General features: G+C 34.9%; 1 protein-coding gene across 4 annotated transcripts in view; it reads right to left on the reverse strand.

Annotated features, from left to right (window-relative positions):
- LOC121408003 (F-actin-uncapping protein LRRC16A-like) overlaps positions 1-13846 on the reverse strand; it is a 97190-nt gene extending 83344 nt beyond the window's left edge. For all 4 annotated transcript variants that reach the window (XM_041599302.1, XM_041599301.1, XM_041599298.1 and 1 more), the window contains exon 1: positions 13599-13846. In XM_041599302.1, coding sequence (XP_041455236.1) covers positions 13599-13635 — 37 coding nt within the window. In that variant the 5' untranslated portion in view covers positions 13636-13846. The remainder of the gene's footprint in view (positions 1-13598) is intronic.
- Positions 13847-20909: the final 7063 nt, after the last annotated feature.

Consider the following 20909-nt stretch of genomic DNA (forward strand, 5'->3'; position numbering starts at 1 on the left):
ATTTGATTACAATGTAAATGTAGTCTCTCATGCCCATAATATTAGTATTAAAGTAAACCAAACCCCAATCTTATTGGAAAGAGTAATATGAGAGGAACTTTTTTTTTTAATTCATCAAAATCGGTTAGGAAATAAGCAAGTTATGGACGTTTACTTTAAAACTTCTTGTTGTACTTTCTATGAGGATCCTCAATTTGGCAAACGTGCTTCAAAATGGTTGATTTTATGGACAACTCTCCATTTGCACTGTACCCAAATTTCAAGATTATCCCCTTTATTTTACATATTTCACATGATCTCTTCCTGACCTTGACATATGTGGTGTGAATTATATTTTCCCATGACATATGTTGTGCTAAGGAGGCAAGATGCAATTTGAAAGAAAATTAGGAAAATCTGAAAATCTGTGGACCAAACAAATGGAGAGTAGTCAACAAAATCAGCCACTTTGAAGCACGTTTGCCAAATTGAGGATCCCCCATAGAAAGTACAACAAGAAGTTTTTAAAGTAAACGTCCATAACTTGCTTATCTCAAAACCGATTTTGATGAAACTTTTTAAAAATTGTTCCTCTTATTTTACTCTTTCCAATGAAATTGCTTCTCTTCTTGGGTTTTGGTTTCCTTTAAGCCTGTAGAGGTGATTTTGTTCAATAGCCAGTGATTGAAGGATGGGAACCAGTCGCGAACAACAGCAAATTGTATCATATCTGCCATATAATTTCAAATCACCAGGGCGCCATAACACAAAGGTTAGCGATTAATCGCTAAACAAAATGACCAATCAAGATCCTTGTTGCATGCGCATTTTCCTAAGTACAGTACTGTAGACTTACTATGAACCGATCAGAATTGTTCTATGAAATTAGCGATCAATCGCTAACCTTTGTGTTACGGGCCCCAGATGGCATCACATACATACACCGTAGTTCAAATGTAAGATCACCACCAAAAAGAAAGAAAAATTAATAAATACATACATAAAATAAATTTATCAATCAATCAATCAATGAACGAAGGAATGAACGAACAAACACACAAGCAAATAAATAAATAAAAAAACAAATAAGAGTATAAATGTTCGTTTTCCATAACAGATGACAAATAATAGGATCGGTAGGCCATCTTTTTGTTTGTTACATGGAGGTTTTTTTTTTCAAACCATGTGAATTGAAACCAAACGTTAGGTAAATGAAGTGGATGGAGACCAATTGGCAATTTACCTTTATGAATATTTTAACAATGATCACAGCTTTGTACCATAATAGTGATACTGGTACATTTTTCGTAGAAACACATGTGTACATTGTTACTAACTGTGCACATTTTTACTAAAATTTCTGGGAAAAAAATAGCACTAAATGGATTTTCCAGTAGATCTACAGTGCACTATTCAATTCAATTATTCAATTCTTTATTCCATTTCCATTCAAAACATAATACAAAGTAATATAAAGTAACATAAATCAAGTACAATTTTACAGACAAGCATTCTTACTTCATACAAAAAACAGTATGATTTTGAGCATAAATGGAAATTAAAAACCAATTGATAAATGGAAAGTAAAAACCAATTAGCACAACATTAAAAACCAATCATTGCATTGACACTGGTTTCAGAAGCTTTCCTGTAATAGGGGGCAGATTCTATTTTTGGCACGCATCAAAAACTTGATCAAACTTCTATCTGACATTAACCTACAATTATGTCACCAGATACGACTCCGATATTTATTGCCCTAGCAACACACCCACATGAATTAGAGTGCATGGGACTGACAAGGGATCATGCATGACCACAGCTGTTCAACTTACAGCTCTGCCTTTTCCTCTTGAGCAATATGAGGCTCTGATAATAATATTGTTAATTGATGTTTCAAAGTATGAATATCATTTCCCCGAAATGTACATGTAGATGTCTTAAATGGGAATGTTTAGCCACAGTTTGGCCTACCTGTACATGTGCAATTACATACATGTGCATATGAGTACATAGAGCAGGAAATTGGTTTTAAAAGGATCGCTTTAGTTTTGGTAAATTACTCCAAAAAGTGTTCACATGAAAAGTAAAGAACCAAAACAGATTTTGTTTTGATTTACTGGTATTAAAATGGAAAGTTATCATCCCACAATTGGTTTATATGGCATTTCCACATGTTCAGAAAGGAATCATATTTTGTTCATTACACTAAGATTAGAGTCCTAAGCATATTTTTTTATCATACAACTCAAAAGAAAAAACTGAGTGAGTCACATCAGCAGATCTCTTTATATTCTGCAAATTTAAAATTTAAAATGTCAAAACTTTGTCAGTTTTCTCCCAATTTTAATGTAATTTGATTATTCATAATTATTTTATTTTTCTCCTTTTATTCTTATTTCTGTTGGGATGGACTCCCATTATCACTCTCTTTTATACTGACCTGGACAAAATCAACATTTACACAGGTCTGTATGTACTATTCTTTTCTTTTTATAGTTCCAAGATGTGGCGAGACTGCTTGGGGATCGGAGGGGGTTTCCATTTTTCTTCTCAATCAATGGGTGTTAATCATTCCATGTGCTTTTATCACTCCTCGTGTCTAATTACTCAAAACAAACAGTCTGAGATCAGATAATCCTGATATTATAATTGTGATAAGATTGATGTTCTTTATGTACGCAATTAATCACTTCAAGCAGTTCATTAAAACGAGGAGGAAACCTGGATTTGTTATTAACTGAACAGAAACAAAGCCCAAGCTATTGTTGGCCTACATATTGCAGTTAATATCTAATACCCCTTTCATAAACCCAATTACTATGAATTAGGCGGCTAATAGCAGCATAATTTGGTCGTAAAATTGGAGGAGGACAAGAGTTATCCACATTACTCCGATGCTGCTATTATCCGCATAATAGCGGCATCGGGATAAGATTTTGAGTTTATGAACGCATTTCCAAATAATGCGGATAATTGCCATGGTGCGGTCACAAGGTCACCCTTTTCCAACACAACCGCATCGGAGGGGGCGTGTCCAGTTGTCATGGCGATTATCCGCCTTTTTCAGGACGGGCGCTCGTAAAAATAATGCGGCTTTTTTTCGGAGTTTATGAACGCAATTTTTATTGAATTATCCGCATTACTCTTAGGCGGCTAATTGGAGGATAGGTTTATGAAAAGGGTATAAAGACAACATTTGATATTAAGCTTGTAGGCAAACGGGTGAGCGAAATGTTCTAAAACTGCTTGTTCGGGATCTACATGTTCATGTAGGGTGATTACTTGTTAATGTTCTTTAAATTGTCAACTCAATGCATACTTCAACCTAGGATATAGATCTAGAGACCAACCCTGTTTTTTTTTTTTTGGAGTGTATATTATACATGTACTCTGTGAACTGTAGATCTGTGCAGTTTGGAGGTTCCTTTTAATAGTCCCTAGCCTCTAGATTAAATCTAGAGTAGATGTAAAGCTGGTCAGTTGGTTAATCCTTGCCCTAAACCAACATCAAAATACCCCCAAAACTGCCCCTGATGGTTTGCTGTTATGAAAGTGTATTAGTTTGGGGGGCAGTATCACTTCGGCAGTAAAACTAAGAATTTGTGAGGAAAGTTTGTTTGTATGCGAGGCTGAAAGAATAAAAAGAAAAAGTGGTATATATTGAAATGGGGGCAAGTAATCTTCATTCAATAAATGGTACATGTATATAAGTGGGCCTATAATGCACAAAGTGTAAAAAAAGGATTTTTCAACATTACTAACATTTGAACTAATGTTGTAACCCGATTGCGGGTTGCAGGCCGGGTCGAGTTCATTCTCAAACCTGCAGACCGTCATACGAAAAAAAGGGAGAAGTAACGACGCATAATAAAAACATTAACAATGAAAATTGAGTTAGGATCATGTGCTTCTTACGTGGCGGATTCTTTTAGAGATGTAGATATTTCCTTTAAAAAAATGCCGGTGTATTTTTGTCTTGTGAACAGTGAACAAGACTGAGACAGTTCGACATAAAACATTGAGTTGCTCTTTCAAAGGAGCGCCAGTGCAGTGCAGTCAATGGGCGCCCTCGTGCACTTTGTATTAGTTTATAAAGAATTGGAAGAAATACAAAAACAGAAGGAAATAATATGGAGATATACAAGAAGAAAAAAATGACTGTATCATTATCCAGGTATTTCTTTCAATTTTGATTAGTTTATAGACGAGGTCCCATAGAATTGAATATTGTAATTATGATTGTTTTGAGTCGCCGTGTCGACCAACCTGGACTGAAAAACAACATTGCCGATCTTTGCTGGGCAGCCTGGGCTAGCTAGCCCGCGCTGAGCTGCGGCTCTTATCCGAGGAGTTAATTGCGTAATGCTTTCAATTTCGAGATCAGAGCGGACCCATTTCGTGGCACAAAGTCACAAAAAAAAAACATTTTCTCTCTGGAATAAAAGGCGAATTTGCAAATTGTAAGTAAATTCACTCTAGGCTAGGTTAGTAGTTGGCATTTATTTTCCTGATTTGAGCCTGTATAGTGTGGGGATTGCAGAAATAATATTTTTCATTTTTCAAAGATAAATTGACTTGCGGGTTAAAACCTGACAGGTCAGCGGGTCCCGCTTGCAAATTATTGGATTATACGGGACAGTACGATTCAGGTTTTCACTTGCAGGTTACAGCATTAATTTGAACTTATATGGAATACTAAACAGACAGAAGCAAGGACAAATATTGAAAATATGTAGGCAAAGTTTTACTTTCCCAAATGTTTGATTATTGTCAAACTCTGCCAGAAATTTTCCTACTTTTTCTTTGCGAAGTATCTGATCCCCATAAGAACATAATAGCTCCAAGATAAGACTGAGGTTAACCAACAATTTTGCACATCAATTCCGAACATAGGCCTACATATGTAGCAGCTAAATAAAGAACAAAAAGCCTAAAAAGCGAGTCTTAAAAGTCATTTAAAAGTTTGATCGAATGGAATTAAAATATGTTACATGTAGACCTAAAATTAGATCTGATCAATTCTTAAAGCGATGACAATTGTAAAAATAGAAAACAGCACCTAGGTAAAAATACTGTATCCAAATTATAATTTTCAAACTTTCTCTAAGATTTTCCAAGGTTGCAGGTGAGACAAAAGAAAAAACATGCCTTTTGAACCAACTTGTATCCGCGTGGATAACATACACAGTACAGTATGCATACATGTACTTATCATTTTGTCTCGTATATTTCCTCAATGTGGCAAAGCAGGCAGTCAACTCTTGAGTACAGAGTACACAAAGTAATCCTATTGGTGTCATGTACATGTAATGCATGACAAAGGTGGGTAATCATACAGGGAAATCCCCTTTCTAATTCTATGTAAAAGAAAACAAATATAAAGTCTTGTCAGAAACTCTATGACCAAAGGAAGGATTGTTTAGGTTCCAGGTGTACGCAATCAGTGTTTAGCTATTTTTTGCAGTCTGTCCAAGCTTCAAAATAATTTTGCACCTTTTCCTTGAATGCTTTGGACACTTGGTTTTCTTTAGACATGAAACTTTGTTAGCCATTTATTATTTTCATATGTTTTGCTTGTTTGTATCTATTTATATGTACATGTAGACAGTGTAAACAGACCATGAACATTGTGGCCATATTTGAGCATACAAAAATCCAAATGAAGAAAAGATTTATTTTTTAATGCATGTCAGGGATGAAAATGAATGAAATGCAGATAAGTTGCATTTAATAGACACTTTGAGAGTATTTTTTTCACAATAGCAGAACTACATGTATACTGAACACATGTAGGAAATTTAATATCTATTGTATAACATATTGTTGCAAGAAACATTTTATGCTTCCAATTCAAACAAATTATACAATTTGAGACTTGTAGACATTTTCATCATAAAATAACCGATATATGTACCATATTCAGATATTAATACTTTTTCACATGAAAAAGGAAATTAAAAACATGTCTGTTACAGAAACCAAACTTTAACACAGAATAATTATGCTTAATGTTATTGACTGCGATTTATGACTCTTCACATGACTTCCCATGGATACTTTACTATTTTATATTGTGTCAATAGCCAAACTGCGTAGTGTGTAGGGTCTACATACATTTACTATTTTCAAGTACCAAAACTGAACCTTTTGATTGAATCTTTATATATACTGACACATACATTGTATCCACAAGATATAAATGATACAAACACCATGATTTATATGTACTTTTTCTGATTTTGAAAATATCTTTTTGGGGGTTAGGCATAACAATTTTATCTATTGATCACCAAAACATGGGATAGATTTCCATTGCATTTTATATAGAGCTGTATTAAAAGCTGAAGCACGAAGGGTAATTTTGTCTTGGGCAAGGCTAATATCCCTACATGTAATTTTTGACAGGCTAATCTTAAAACACCATCTGGAAAAATCATTCAATTTCATCACCTTGAAATATTACTCTTGAAGTAATAAAAGGCCTATTTTCATCAGCCATTTTCATCCTGCTTGGAAGCTCCTTGGTTTTGGTTAACCCTCCCAATAGTGCATGTCAGTATTCCATTTCTATTTTTATTGTATGTGCCCCCTAATAAAGCTTGCAGTGTGAAGGATAAATAAACTTAGAAATTTAGAATGTGTTTTAATAGACAAATTTTACATCAAAATTTAATTTGCTTACATACATGTATACATGAATTTTACCTATGGCATGGAATGGGGTGAAATTATCAAGATGAGATCTTTGTCAATGGGAACATTCTAATTATAAACGTAAGTGCTCAGACAGCTATTCTAAATCACAAAAATAATAACATTACTGAGAGGGCAACCCTAAAAGCAGGATAATGCCATATATATCTAAATTTTAATTGGTAAAAAAAAATTGCATTCAATGACTCCTTTTTGTAATACTGAAATATACATGTAGTTCACATTGCTGGCCCTTTAACACTTTAACAAAGCTTTTTATAGACAAGCTTCAATCTTGAGATCACTAGTAATTAAGTTGCAATTTTAATAATGTGTGGGTTTCATCTTAATCTTAAATTACACTCCAAATTAGTTTTTGTGAAATACAAGCCGCTAGGTGAATTCTTTTGCATTATTCAAAAACAAGTGGGAAAAACTCTCAGAATTTCCCGTTGTTAATGATTTCATCATTTTCATGATACTGTTGACGTACAGTACTGCACACTCTTTTTATGGCAAAAACTCCCCTACCCCTCTACTGCAGGCTGATGAAAACATCAGGTTTCTTGAATATCTGGAGATTGATCTTGAAGCAACTTGAGCTGATCAGGTAATAGAATCTTGAGATTGAACCAAAACTGGTTATAACCACCTAATGCCTGAACAAATCCCATTCACCATGTTTGATCAGATTTAAAGAAATAAGGTAAAAAAATACTCCCAATGTCCAATAAGCCCTTGGATTATACAAAAGAAAGACGCACATTTCGGCCAGAAGTCCGGTCTTTTTCCAAGCAACAATGATACTATCCATTCTCAAATTGCTTTCAGTGCATAACTATGTATCTATGTTGGCCATCTTCAGCGTGATCAAAGAGCTTCCAACACATTTTTTCAGCTTAGCTGATATCAATAAAGAACAAGTCTACCCCTATAAAAAGGTGTTTTAAATAAAAAGACTGAAAAAATCCACGAGGCATAACAATGAAAATTTCATCAAAATCAGATATAGAATAAGAAAGTTAAGACATTTCGAAGTTTCGCTTTATTTCATAAAACAGTTATGCACACTCTGCTTGGTACGCAAATGAGGAGACTGATGACATCATCCACTCATTATTTTTGTATTTTATTATATGAAATATGATATATTCTATTTTCTCCTCATTGTCAAGTGATACAACAATTAATTCATCGCTGAACATTTGGAATGCGCATTGTTTAATATTACATGTATATGGTTGAGTCAAGTTGGTCCTTATTGTTAAATCTGTAAAAAATGAAGTATTGTATTTATTTAAACAATAAAAAAAACCTATTAAGAAATAGTGATTGAGGGACATGACTGACTATCTAATCTGCATGTCACTGAGTTTGCATATTACTGTTTTAAGAAAAACAAGCGAACATTTTTTAAATGTCATAACTTTCTTATTTTACATCCGATTTTGATGAAATTTTCAATCAGCGTTATGCTTGTTTGATTTTTCTCTATTTATTCAAATCAACATTTTTCTGGGGTGGACTTGATGTTTAAAAAAAGAGGCCTACCAGTACCTGATACAGTTCATAATGGTGAGAATTGCATGGACCTAGGAAGCAGGGGTGCTGGGGTGTTATTTCCTTTGGCAGCACCCTCTGGAAATCTGGTAGGTATGATAAATGATAGAAATGAAACCAAAATGCCCTACATTAAAAAAACTTTTTTTTTTTTCGCTTGTCCTATTTCTTGGGACAAAAACGACAAGACTCTTCATCTTGTAGTGAAACCCTTTTTGGGTTTTATTTTTGTTTGTCAGAGTGAAGTTACTTCAGCACCCCCCTGTAAAAAAAAAATTCCCAGGGGCCAGGAGGATTGAACTTACTTTAAAGGATATCATTGTTTGCTGCAATTATATGTAGTTAATCTTTAAGGGGGACGTCCTTGCAATGATTTGGTTTTCAAAATGAAAAACACCAATCCTCAAGAGTGTATCAGCCGAGTTTCAAACATCTTAAAAATTAAGGACGTTGCCTACACTATCAAGTACAAATTCGTTCAAAGGCAAGGGCATATATGTACAGGTTTCCATTAAGTTGTCACTCATCAGCTTAAAATTTGAGGAAAAGCCACATCCTTGGGTTAAATCTGATCCCTTTAATCCTACACTTCCTCTTCCTTTGATCTCTATTGGCTTCTGAAATTAGCTAACAATTGGCGATCATGATTCTCTACTGCCTATCAACTTGATTTACATATATTTTAGATTTAAAGGCAATACATGTAAATGCATACAGACCAAAAGCTTCAATCTCTGCACTGTACCCTTTTAGAGGGATAGTCCAGGCTGAAAATATTTATATCTTCATACATAGAGCAGAATTCACTGAGCAAATTGCTGAAAATTTCATCAAAATCGCATGACAAATAATAAAGTTATTGAAGTTTAAGTGTAGCAATATTTTGTGAAAACAATTGTCATGAATATTCATTAGGTGGGCTGATGATGTCACATCTCCGCTTTCCGTTTTCTTAAGTTATTACAAATACAATGAATCATAATTTTTTTCATTATTTCCTACTTGTGTTAATAATATGTCACCCTTTTAATGAAATAAGTTGCAGCAATAAATATCTAATGCACTAAATCAGTTGTCAATCCAATTTTCTAGTTCTTGGAGGAAAAAATTTGAATAAACCTAATTTCATATAATAAAATACAAAAGAACAAGTGGAGATGTGACATCGTCAGCCCACCTAATGAATATTCATGATGATTGTTTTCACAAAATATTGCTAAACTTTAAAATTCAATAACTTTATTTGTTATCCAATTTTGATGATATTTTCGGCATTTTGCTCAGTGAATTCTACTCTATTTATTAAGCTATACATACTTTCAGTCCGGGCCATCCCTTTAACATGTACAATCTTTAAAAAAGTGAAAATTTGAAACCTTTCATCTCATATTTGGGACCCTCAAGAAAAAGGGATCCCAAGAACATTATTTACATGCTCAAGAACCTTCAATGGTTTCATAAAAAACCTAACATGGTTCCAAAGTGGCTAATTTAGAACCTTTCTTGGGGAACCTATGAAGTTTCCGAATACGGGACAAGCATAGAACCCTCTCAGAACCCTTTTTTCTAGTGTCATGACACTAGAAAAAAAAGGGTTCTACAGTACGGGTATTTCTTCGCTTCATTCCTAAAAAATTGTGAGGCCTATTTTTCTTTAATTCAAGAATTCAATTTTTATTGCTGAGACCACATCATTATGGTATGGACTGAGTCCTCTGTCCTAACTTTATATATTTTAAAGGACAAGTCCACCCCAACAAAAACTTGATTTGAATAAAAAGAGAAAAATTCAACAAGCATAAAACTGAAAATTTCGTCAAAATCAGTCAATCAGTCAAAATTTGTATTTTATTATATGAAATATGAAATATTTTTATTTTCTTGTCATTATCATGTGAAATGAAGTTTCATTCCTCCCTGAACATTTGGAATTCCATTATTTAAACATTTTGTGCTTCAGGCAAGGAGGTCATAATCGTCAAATTCATAAAAATTGAAATATTGTATAATTAAAACAATAAAAACAAAATAAATAGTGAGTGACATCATAGACTCTCTCCTTTGGATGTAACTGGCTCGTTCATATTATAACCATTTTGTTAAAAATAAGTGAAAATTTGAAATAACATAACTTTCATATTTTACATCCGATTTTGATGAAATTTTCAGCATTGTGCTTGTATGATTTTTCTCTATTGATTTAAATCAACATTTTTCTGAGGTGGACTTGACCTTTAAGGATGAATTCATGAAAGGGTAAAATGTCTGCATACATGTATTTGCCAGGGGTATAGGGCCTATGTCTACATAAGGTGGTTTCAGACCGCCTCGAAGTTCGTCAGTTCCAGGTATTCTCTGATCGGGAAATTTACCCCGATCAGAAAATACCAGGTATTTTGGTACTGTGAAAGCAAACTACGCGCAATCTAGACTAGCGCAATCTCCCCGAAAGAAAATACCCACTAAATAGTAGGTACTTGGCGAAATTACAAGAACTTTCGCGGGGATTTTTCCAAGGTCGCAGGTATTTTGGCGATGTGAAAGCAAATTACGGGAACTTTTAGCCCAGCGTGTCGTTGGGCGCGGGAGCTGTGGGTGGCTGCTGGGCTAGTGATTTTGAATCTCGCGCCTTGCCTGCTCATCAGACCATACTATGCGCATGCTTGTAACTTCAGGAACTTATCCCGAAGGGTATGTTTCGGGGCGGTGTGAATGCAGGAATAATTAATGGGTATTTTTTAGCCGAAAACAGTTCCCGTAATTTAACAGGGATTCTTGTGATCGAGGTGGTTTGAAACGACCCATATTTGCCAGATGATGAAATACCTGATAATTTCATCATGAATACATTCATGAGCATGTACCTCACACTAAAGCACTCCAAGCCTAGCCCAATTCTTAAATCCTAACCTGATTCCAAAATCCTATTTATTGATTCAGTGTTTCAACATTCATGAGGAATCATGCATTATACTGAATGAGTTCACTGCGAAAGAATTTGGGCAAATAAGTATACAGAAAAATATAGTTCAGCCATTCAATTAAAAAATAATAAAATACTTTGAGAGGCATGATGATCGAATGGTAAACAAATTGAATTTGAACAACAAATATTGTTCAAATATCTACAAACTTAATATCAACAAGTTCAATTTCAGCTTTAATAAGAAAATAAAAATAAAAACATTACATGGACATCAAAGATGGTTTAAAGCCTGGCCAAAAGTTTGGTATTAAAAGGAAATGTGCAATGATGTATTTAAATTAGGCCTATATCAAATGAAATATGGAACTGTGATGTCACAGATTCAAATGTTTAAACATCAATAAAATCTATTATTCTTTGATAGGTTTTTGCCAAACCTTCGTCAGTATTTATCTCTCACTGTCCATGTCCAAGTGAATATTCCCTTTAAGACTTTAGAAGCATGGATCTGCAAGACTGCTAGGCAGGAAATGTCAAATCTAATTTACACAAACATTCATGTACTCCTTCAATGTACCGGTATCTTGATTTCACCATCAATTCAAACCCTCATGTGATTTAAAGGCAGACAGCGATCAAGGAGTTCAAGATTATAGAGAGTCACAGTGAAGGCTTTTTTTGGTGGGGAAGGGTTTTTGTCCTTAATCTAATTTAAATAATATGAAAGTTCGATTTGAGATTCCAAGTTCTTTTTCATAAAAAAAAGAAAAATCAGCATCTGGCTTGTCTGACGCAAAATAACGAAAGACTGGATGTCACTTTTTTTTTCATCACAGAACTTGCAATACTTACATCAATGGGTTGGGGATTTAAGATGAGAGAATCAATAGAAGTGCAAACTTTTGTTTCAAATTTCAAATTACTAGATAAAAATTCAGGGATCCCCCCCCCCCCCCCCCCGGAGTCTTCACTATGTTCACATGGGTCTACAATCTTGGGCTGCATCCTAAAACAGTAACTGAAATAGAGTAGCTGGGGGTTCTGCAGGTTCAAACCAAAACAGTGAGAAGTTAGTGTTTGAGTTTCAATAAATTCAGCTGTAATTTGAATCAATGGAGCGTTTTCACAATATTTAGGAATTTTAGATCATTGTGACTGTTGTACTACTTTGCTTTTTAGTATACTAAAATGTTGTGGACAAGTTCGAGTTTACTGAGAACCGGGTAATCGCTGTCAAGTGCCATGAATCAAGGATCTTCCCACGTCGGACGTCCCGGCCCCACAAGGCCAAGTTTTCTCATTGTTTATATTTATTAACCAAATGGTCTAAGGTACATGTATGTTTCATTTTGAATTGTCTAAGCAGGAATTATTTAAGTAATGATAAAATCCATGACCGTTGTAGAAACTAGAACCTAGCGCGGCCTTACATGTTGACCCTCCCTCCCTGTGATTGATGAAATCATAATTATCACAATAATCATCAGTAATATACATCATTAGTCCACAGCACACCAGAAATTCTAGACCACAAGCTTCGGTCTCTATTATGTTGGCTCACTTGGCTGTTCCGCTGAACTCCGTTGGCTCCACTCACCAAATACATGTACAGAGACCTAAGTTCTAGCTCGATCTTTACAGGGACTCAATGGCCATATGTTTATGAGTATTAAGTTCAGATAAAACAGGGAAGTGAAGTTGCGTGACAGCTGATCATGAAGTAAGTCACTGTTTTTTCCCCTATAAAGTTTATTTTTCCCCGTTTTGGTGCATTTCAGGCCAAAACAGCATAATAATCTTCATTTTGGTAAATTCTTTTTATATATTTTTATGAAATAAACACAAAAATCGATGAGCCCCATAGGGGGGATTTTGCATTGTTAACCCCCTAATGGTGGCTGCAATATAGCGAGCTGTCTGTGTAGGAGAAATTTGTAAAAATTAAAAATGTTTTTAAAAACTCCTCGAATTCAAAATCAGACGGCTGCCAGCTGTCTAATTCATGACGATAATTTGAGGGTAATTAGAGAAAACCAAAGAAGTAAGCCTACCATTTATACCCAGTTGTTGTGTGTCCGGACGATCAATTTTAGAAAGTCATTCAGAAAAATTTACAAGCGAAGTTTCATCAATTTTTAGTACAAAATGTGAGGAAATATTATAGAGAACAAAATATAAGATTGCTTCCATTGAATTAACATTTTTAGTGTAATCCAAAGACAAAAAAGAAGGCTTTGAAAATATAAAGTGTCCGGGCACTCGACCCCCCATCTACAACAAGTTCAAATGTTTATCACCATCATCATTATTTTTCACATTGAAAGACATTGTAGATTTGTACACCACTCCCAAACGCCCAGCACAGCTCACAGCAAAGCAGCCACACCATGCACCATAACAAACACAATGCACTCCATCAAATTTTGTGAAAACCTACCAAGTATTTCCGCTGGTATTTCCGACGTTGAAGTCATCTTGTGTTTATCTCCAGCCCGTGATCCTGATACTACTTCCCAAGATGAAACTCATACGTATATTTTCCCTGCCAATGTGTACATATATATGTCAAAATATGGTCACTTATCTCACAGATATCGAGGATAGATATTTGATGTCCCAAAACCAACATTGGTATGTATGGATATGGGGGAAGTTGTGCATCCCACATGCGGAAGTTGTTTTGAAAATGCATGCATGTACAAATTGTAGCGTATACAGACCACTGACGATGCATGCAAGGGTATTCCCTCCGAATTGCGAAACTCAACACACGCACGCAGGAGTTTATTCGCAGGTTGTTTTAGCCATACGATGTCAAAATCAAATTGCATGCTCCACAACCATGCTGCAAATGTATGTGAAGCAAGCGAGAGAACGTTCTTGGTATATTTTACGAGCTACAGCGAAACGTCGGTGGGCGTGGTTTGACTGGTGGCTACTGGGTTTACAATATAAAAAAGGTGTTAAATGTGACATGGATGTAAGACATACATCAAAACAATTTTCAGTCCACTGCCAATCATTGTTTTCTTCGTCATCTTTTTCTTGAAAACCAAGAGATTTTGTTAACCTTTTCCCTGCTGGTCTACCATATCCTCCATGGTCATGGAACTTTCTGGGGTCCAGTGCCCCCACCCTCATCTTATACGCCAGTGGTAGTAAGGAATACTCTTCCTATATAGGAAGGTGGTCATAACTTTGATATTTTTATCTTATTAACTATTTTACCACTCAGTGCTTTTATGATTTATTTCTCTCTCGTTTCTATTTAAATAACTTTAAATGTGCTTTCTTCCGTATTGACTTGTCGGTGGACTATATATTCAAATCAACATTTGTTAGGGTCCCATTTCAAACTGGTACTATTTAAACTTGGAAGCTCTCAGAAGTTTTCACCGTAATAAAGCGTGGGAGCAAAAAAGGATTAATGACCTGATTATTTCCTGCTCGTAAATAATTACTATATTCTTGTTCCGACCGCGCATGTCTTGTAGCTGCTAGAAAAAAATAAACAAAACAGACCGTATATTAAGTTCCCTTTTCAAGTTTAAACATCAAACACTGGCGTACAAATCAGGGGCTATAGGGGCCATGGAACCTCCCCCGGCCCCCCCAAAAAAAAAATGAATAAATAAAATAACGGCCAAGAAAAATAAGGAGGGAAAAGAATATTTATTTTCTTCCATTTTCCCAAGATATCAATTTACAATATATTCATACAAAATCATTTATCATAAAAGATTTGTGAACAGAAGAAGGCATAATTACTTAAAAGCAAAAAGCTTGTGGCAGGATATGCCCGGAACACAAATACAATACAAAACGAGAAAGGAAGAAAGGGAAAGAAAAAGGTGTTAAATTTTTATATTCTATTCGGAATAAAATCAATCACAACTAGTTTATTGTATAAAAAAAAACAATTTGGCACTCGCAGCTTTTAAGAAAATAGCGGCCCCACATGCCATCCATAGCACCCCCCTCCCCGTCTAATTTGTATGGGGGTGCTGCGTATATGTTGCACCATGGGGCAATACCCGCTGAAAATCAGATCGGTATTCTAAAATATAGAAACATTTCAAAAATCACTTTCATTATTGAGCGTAAACCTCAATGTCTGCCCTCTCATTTTTTTCTCATTACGATACTGACTGTCATGACGATGGGGTCCGAAGCGGCAATGTGGAACTACTACAGACTATTTTCACACATTGGGGCTGGGGGAATACTCCGCTCTAGGGGCTAACCACACAAAACAAATAAATTAGATCACATAGCCTATGCTGAGATTAACTATTGGGGGCGCCAAAACGAGCAAAATAATTTCTACATTAGGCCTCCGATTCTAGTAGGCAGCTATAGGTGACTGAAGTATTCAGTAAAACATTATTTTATTGGGCGAAAGGAGGTGAAGAAGAATTATCGAAAAAGAATCGAATCGGTTCTTTTATGACACGGATACAGAACTCCATTTTTGTTTGGGGTTGGGGTAAAAAAGAAAAAATGACCTTATTCAAAATAAGTATTAAAAAAAATAAGAAGAATACAGTTCTCATTCATGTTAGTATTCATTTTTACATAGTACATGTATTCAGAAAATATTTTTCACCCTTCTCTCTGTCCTTTCTTTTCTGTCTGTATACACCTCTCTGAACAGCTAGGATTCTTTTTTTAATGATTGTGCGCGAAGGTCTATATGCGGCGGTAGCGTGGAGAGTAAAAAAAGGAGCTTAGTATGGCCTCCAAAAACTGCGTGATAAAAGTCCCGAGTGAGGGGAAAAAATAAACCTTTTCATGAGAATCTAAACTTGAGACATTTCTGACATTGTATTAAGTAAATATGCCCCAACATCATATCTTGCACTTTTCCTTGTTCTTGGTTGTAGAGCTATAGGGGGCTATTGGCATGACCGCCAGTGCTAAATGGTGGTGAAAATAATAATCCGCTTTTATATGATATTATCCGTTATTTTGTAAAAAAATGTAATGGTGTGAAAAGTCGCCAGGGAGCGAAGCGAGCCAGAAAAGATTGGCTTTTTGAAATGGTATTCTAATTATTTGATAGATTTTTTACATTATATTTAACAAATAATATATTTCATTGTCTTTCCTTTCATTTTACTATTACATTGCCTCCTATGTTCTTTATTTCCCCTTCGGTGCATGTGGAACCAGAACCCCCCCCCCCCTCCTTGTACGCCAGTGATTGACCGTAAAGCTTAATAAAGGGTCCATATACAGGGAAGTGTTATAGAGCGCTTTGAAGGGTTATAGTCCAGGATAGAAGAGGCGTAACCTTGTTTTTTTATATATACAATATTTTTTGATGGTTTCTTGTCAATTCGAGGGTGCTGATTACGAATCTGAATGATGCCACTCGTGTAACCTTGAGCATTTTCCGCAAATTTGCAAAATCCAATATGGCCGCCAAAATATGCAAATTACCGATAAAAATCCTAAAATTGTCCGCACATTAGCTACGAAATGCATGAAATTGTGTGGCAGGAGTAAGATACTCCCTGAAAAAACAATTTTTGACAAAATATTTATTTTCCTCATATTTAAAATGGCCGCCATAGTCCATTGTATACTATATTATGTACAATATAAATAGGGAAAACTAGCTTTCACAAAAGTGAGCACTAAAATGCATATTATTAAGATTAAACGAGTGGAATACTGACTAAAAACATTATTGTTAACGAAATATATTATTAATATGCCATGTATGTGATGAATGTTGTATTTAGATATTCAAAATGGCTGCCAAAGGCCCTAAAAGCATTATGCACAATGAGAAAGAGGGGCAAAAAAATCACAAGAGTGATCACTAAAATGCATATATATGTGATAAATTAATGGGATACTGTTTAAAACACATATTTTCTAACGAAATATATTATTCAGGTTTAAAGTTTGTGTTAAATACTGTATTTTTACTTTCAAAATGGCCGCCAGAGACATTAACAGTATTATGCACAATGCAAAGTGGGAACCAATATTAGCACCATAAATGCAAGTATTAGTGATCTATGAGTAAAATCTTATCTGAAAGCATGATTTCTATTAAGAGATATCATTTATTCTGCCAGTTAGGTGATAAATACTGTTATTGGAAAATCAAAATGGCCGCTACAGGCCCTTAAGATAATTATTATGCACAATGTGAATGGGAACAAATTATTTCATCAGAATTTGGCTTTGCTTGGCCAAATGGTGATGTATGAGTGAAATATCGTCTGAAAACATGATTTATGACAAAATATATCATCTCTTATGTAATTTATGTGATAAATACTGTATTTTAATATACAAAATGGCTGCCATATGCCCTTTTTGTTAACATTATTTGTCTGCACTCAAATTGTATATTATACGATAAGGGCTTATGTTGGCCATTTATCACCTTCAACATTATGATATATCTCGTTAGAAACCATGGTGTTAGACAATATTTCACCCTTGCATCAGAATTCACAATTATAGGCAATATTTAGAGTCAAACAAAGCCATATTCTGTCAAAATTATATGTCTAATGTTACAATGTACATAATACTTTTAGGACCTATGGCAGCCATTTTGGATTTCAAAGTACAGCATTCATAACCTCCACAACCAATATGTGATGTATTTAGTTAGAAATCATGTTTAAGACAATATTTTTACTCGTATATCACAATCATATGCATTTCATGATTCTCACTCTTGTGAAAATTAGTTTCTCCATTCGCATTGTACATGATAAATATAGGGATTATGGCGGCCATTTTGAATGTCAAAATACAGCATTTATCACATAAATTACATAAGATATCATATATTTTGTTATAAATCATGTTTTCAGACGATATTTCACTCATACATCCCTAATTGGCCAAGCAAAGCCAAATTATGCTGAAATAATTTGTTCCCATTCACAATGTGCAAAATATGGTAGGGCCTGTAGCGGCCATTTTGACTTTCCAATAACAGTATCTATCACCTATCTGGCATAATAAATGATATCTTTAATAGAAATTATGCTTTCAGACAATAATTAACTCATAGATCACTAATACCTGCATTTATGGTGCTCACTCCTGTGAATATTGGTTTCCCACTTTGCATTGTGCATAACACTGTTAATGTCTCTGGCGGCCATTTTGAAAGTAAAAATACAGTATTTAACACAAAATTTTAACCTGAATGATGTATTTCATTAGAAAATACGTTTTTAAACAGTATCCCATGAATTTATCACATAAATTATGCATTTTAGTGATCACTCTTGTGATTTCTTTGCCCCACTTTCTCATTGTGGATAATGCTTTTAGGGCCTTTGGCAGCCATTTTGAATATCTAAATACAACATTCATCACATTCATGGCATATTAATAATATATTTCGTTAACAATTATGTTTTTAGTCAGTATTCCACTCGTTTAATCTTAATAATATGCATTTTAGTGATCACTCTTGTGAATTTTTTGGCCCCCATTGCCATTGTACGCAATACTGTTTGGGCCAGTGGCGGCCATTTTAGACATCAAAATGCAGAAATGTTCCCATTTATGACATAATAAATGATATATCTCGTTAGTAATGATGATTTGCATAATATTACTTCGTTCATATATCGCGATTTTTTGCGGTTTAGTGCTCATTTTTGTAAAAAAATAGTTTTCCCTATTCATATTATACATAATAGAGTATACAATGGACTATGGCGGCCATTTTGAATATCAGGAAAATAAATATTTTGTCAAAAATTATTTTTTCAGAGTGTATTTTACTCCGGCCACACGCTTCCATGCATTTCATAGCCAATGTGCGGACAATTTTAGGATTTTTATGGGTAATTTGCATATTTTGGCGGCCATATTGGATTTTGCCAATTTGCGGAAAATGCTCAAGGTTACACGAGTGGCATCATCCAGATTCGTGATCAGCACCCTCGAATTGACAAGAAACCATCAAAAAATATTGTATATATAAAAAAACAAGGTTTGGTCAAGTTTCTATGGGGCCTATCCTGGACTATTACAGACCGGGGCTACTGTGTTGGGTATGGGGCAGAACCCGGTAGCATTGGACATGTTGGAGAGTTAGACTTTTGACGGTAACTCTTGCCAGCGTATAAAGCTTTACCTAGGTAGGGCAGGCACGGATCCAGAGTTGAAATTTTACGGGGTGCTCTAGGATTTGTCATGAAAAAGGAGTGGCACATTTTACTCATTAATTGGAACTTTGGCAAGAAAAAGAAAAGCCGTCACCTAAATTTAAAGTCAATAATTTGTTCTAAAAAAAGCAAAAAAGCAACAAAAAAAAGGTTTTTTTTTCCTATACTTAAGGTCAATTTCATTTCTCTTCTTTGTTCTTTTTTTAATCCTACGGGGGGGGGGCTACAATTAACGAATAGCAGGAGGATGTTTATAGCCTTTGTCTATATAGGATCGACATTTTTGTCCTGATCGCGACCGATAATAATTGCATAAAATTTAGTTAGCTTAATAACATGCAGTTCATCTTTCTTTCTGTTCCTTATTTTCAATACTCGGCAGCCCGGTCGTGTTATTAAGTTTTTTTTTCTTGTCCCTTTTCTTCGTTGTCCAAACTAGCTCTCGGCTCATCCCATTCTACCTTAATTTCCCGCTTTTGTTTGCTATTTTTTCATATTTTAATTAATTTCCCTTTCTTACTACCTATTGTCTTTGTGTATTCCATATAAGATAACCATCCCTATTCAGGTGTCTGATTGTCAAAACCTATATAGGCCTATATGAGCTAGCGTTGCATGTGTACTCGCATTTGGATTGGTTTTATACCTCTATATTAAAATCCTTTACGACAGTTTATCAAAAATTTTGCCTCGCTATTTGCGCTTACATTAATTGTTAAAAAAATATACCAACCCATGAATCCTACTCATGATTACTAAGGTGTTTGAAATATCCAGTTTTCATGTCTCAATATCAACACATATCACTCATTAGGCCTATTATAGATTAATAAATCAGTTTCCTGAGTCCAAATCGTCCCTTTTTCAGAAAGGTATATCTACAAGTTTCATCTCGCGCTTAGGAAGAGGAATAGGAAGATAGTCATCATTTTCATATCAATTCAAAATGTCCTTAGAATGTCCCGTGCGGACCTAGGTAAAAATGATAATAAAAAAATCTGCTCGCGCTTCGCGCTCGCAAGTATCCACATCCACTTCACAATTTTTCTACACAGTGCTTTAAATAGTGCTTATAATAATTGACCCTTTTTCATATGGGAATATCAAACATTTTATCCCGCGCTTCGCGCTCGCATGATTGATTTTCATGATAAAAATAAAATGTATGCAGAATGCCCAGATTCCGTCCAACTCTAAGACACGTGCTCGCATGTTTATTGAGATATGCAGCTTGATCTTTATTCAAAACGTGCTAAAATTATCCAGTTTTAGGTCAGAATATCAAATACTTTCTACTCGCGCTTTGCGCTCGCATAATTAATGTAGAAAGATACCAAATTACCCATCCTTTTTCATGATTTGCAAAAACATGAATACAGTGTCCCGTTTTTAGGTCTGAAATCTCAGATCTGCAAAACGTTTCCATTTTGCAAAAGGTCCCTTTTGCATCAGTAAAGAACGCATGAACTGAAAATTTCTGCTCGTGCTTCGCGCTCGCAGTAATTATCTAGTTACATGTAGCATCTCGTTCAGGTTCACACTGCCCAGAATGTTCAATTTTCAGGACAGAATACATGATATTTAAAAAGTTC

This window comes from Lytechinus variegatus, chromosome 2 (genome assembly GCF_018143015.1).
Source record: "Lytechinus variegatus isolate NC3 chromosome 2, Lvar_3.0, whole genome shotgun sequence".
Classification (NCBI taxonomy): Eukaryota; Metazoa; Echinodermata; class Echinoidea; order Temnopleuroida; family Toxopneustidae; genus Lytechinus; species Lytechinus variegatus.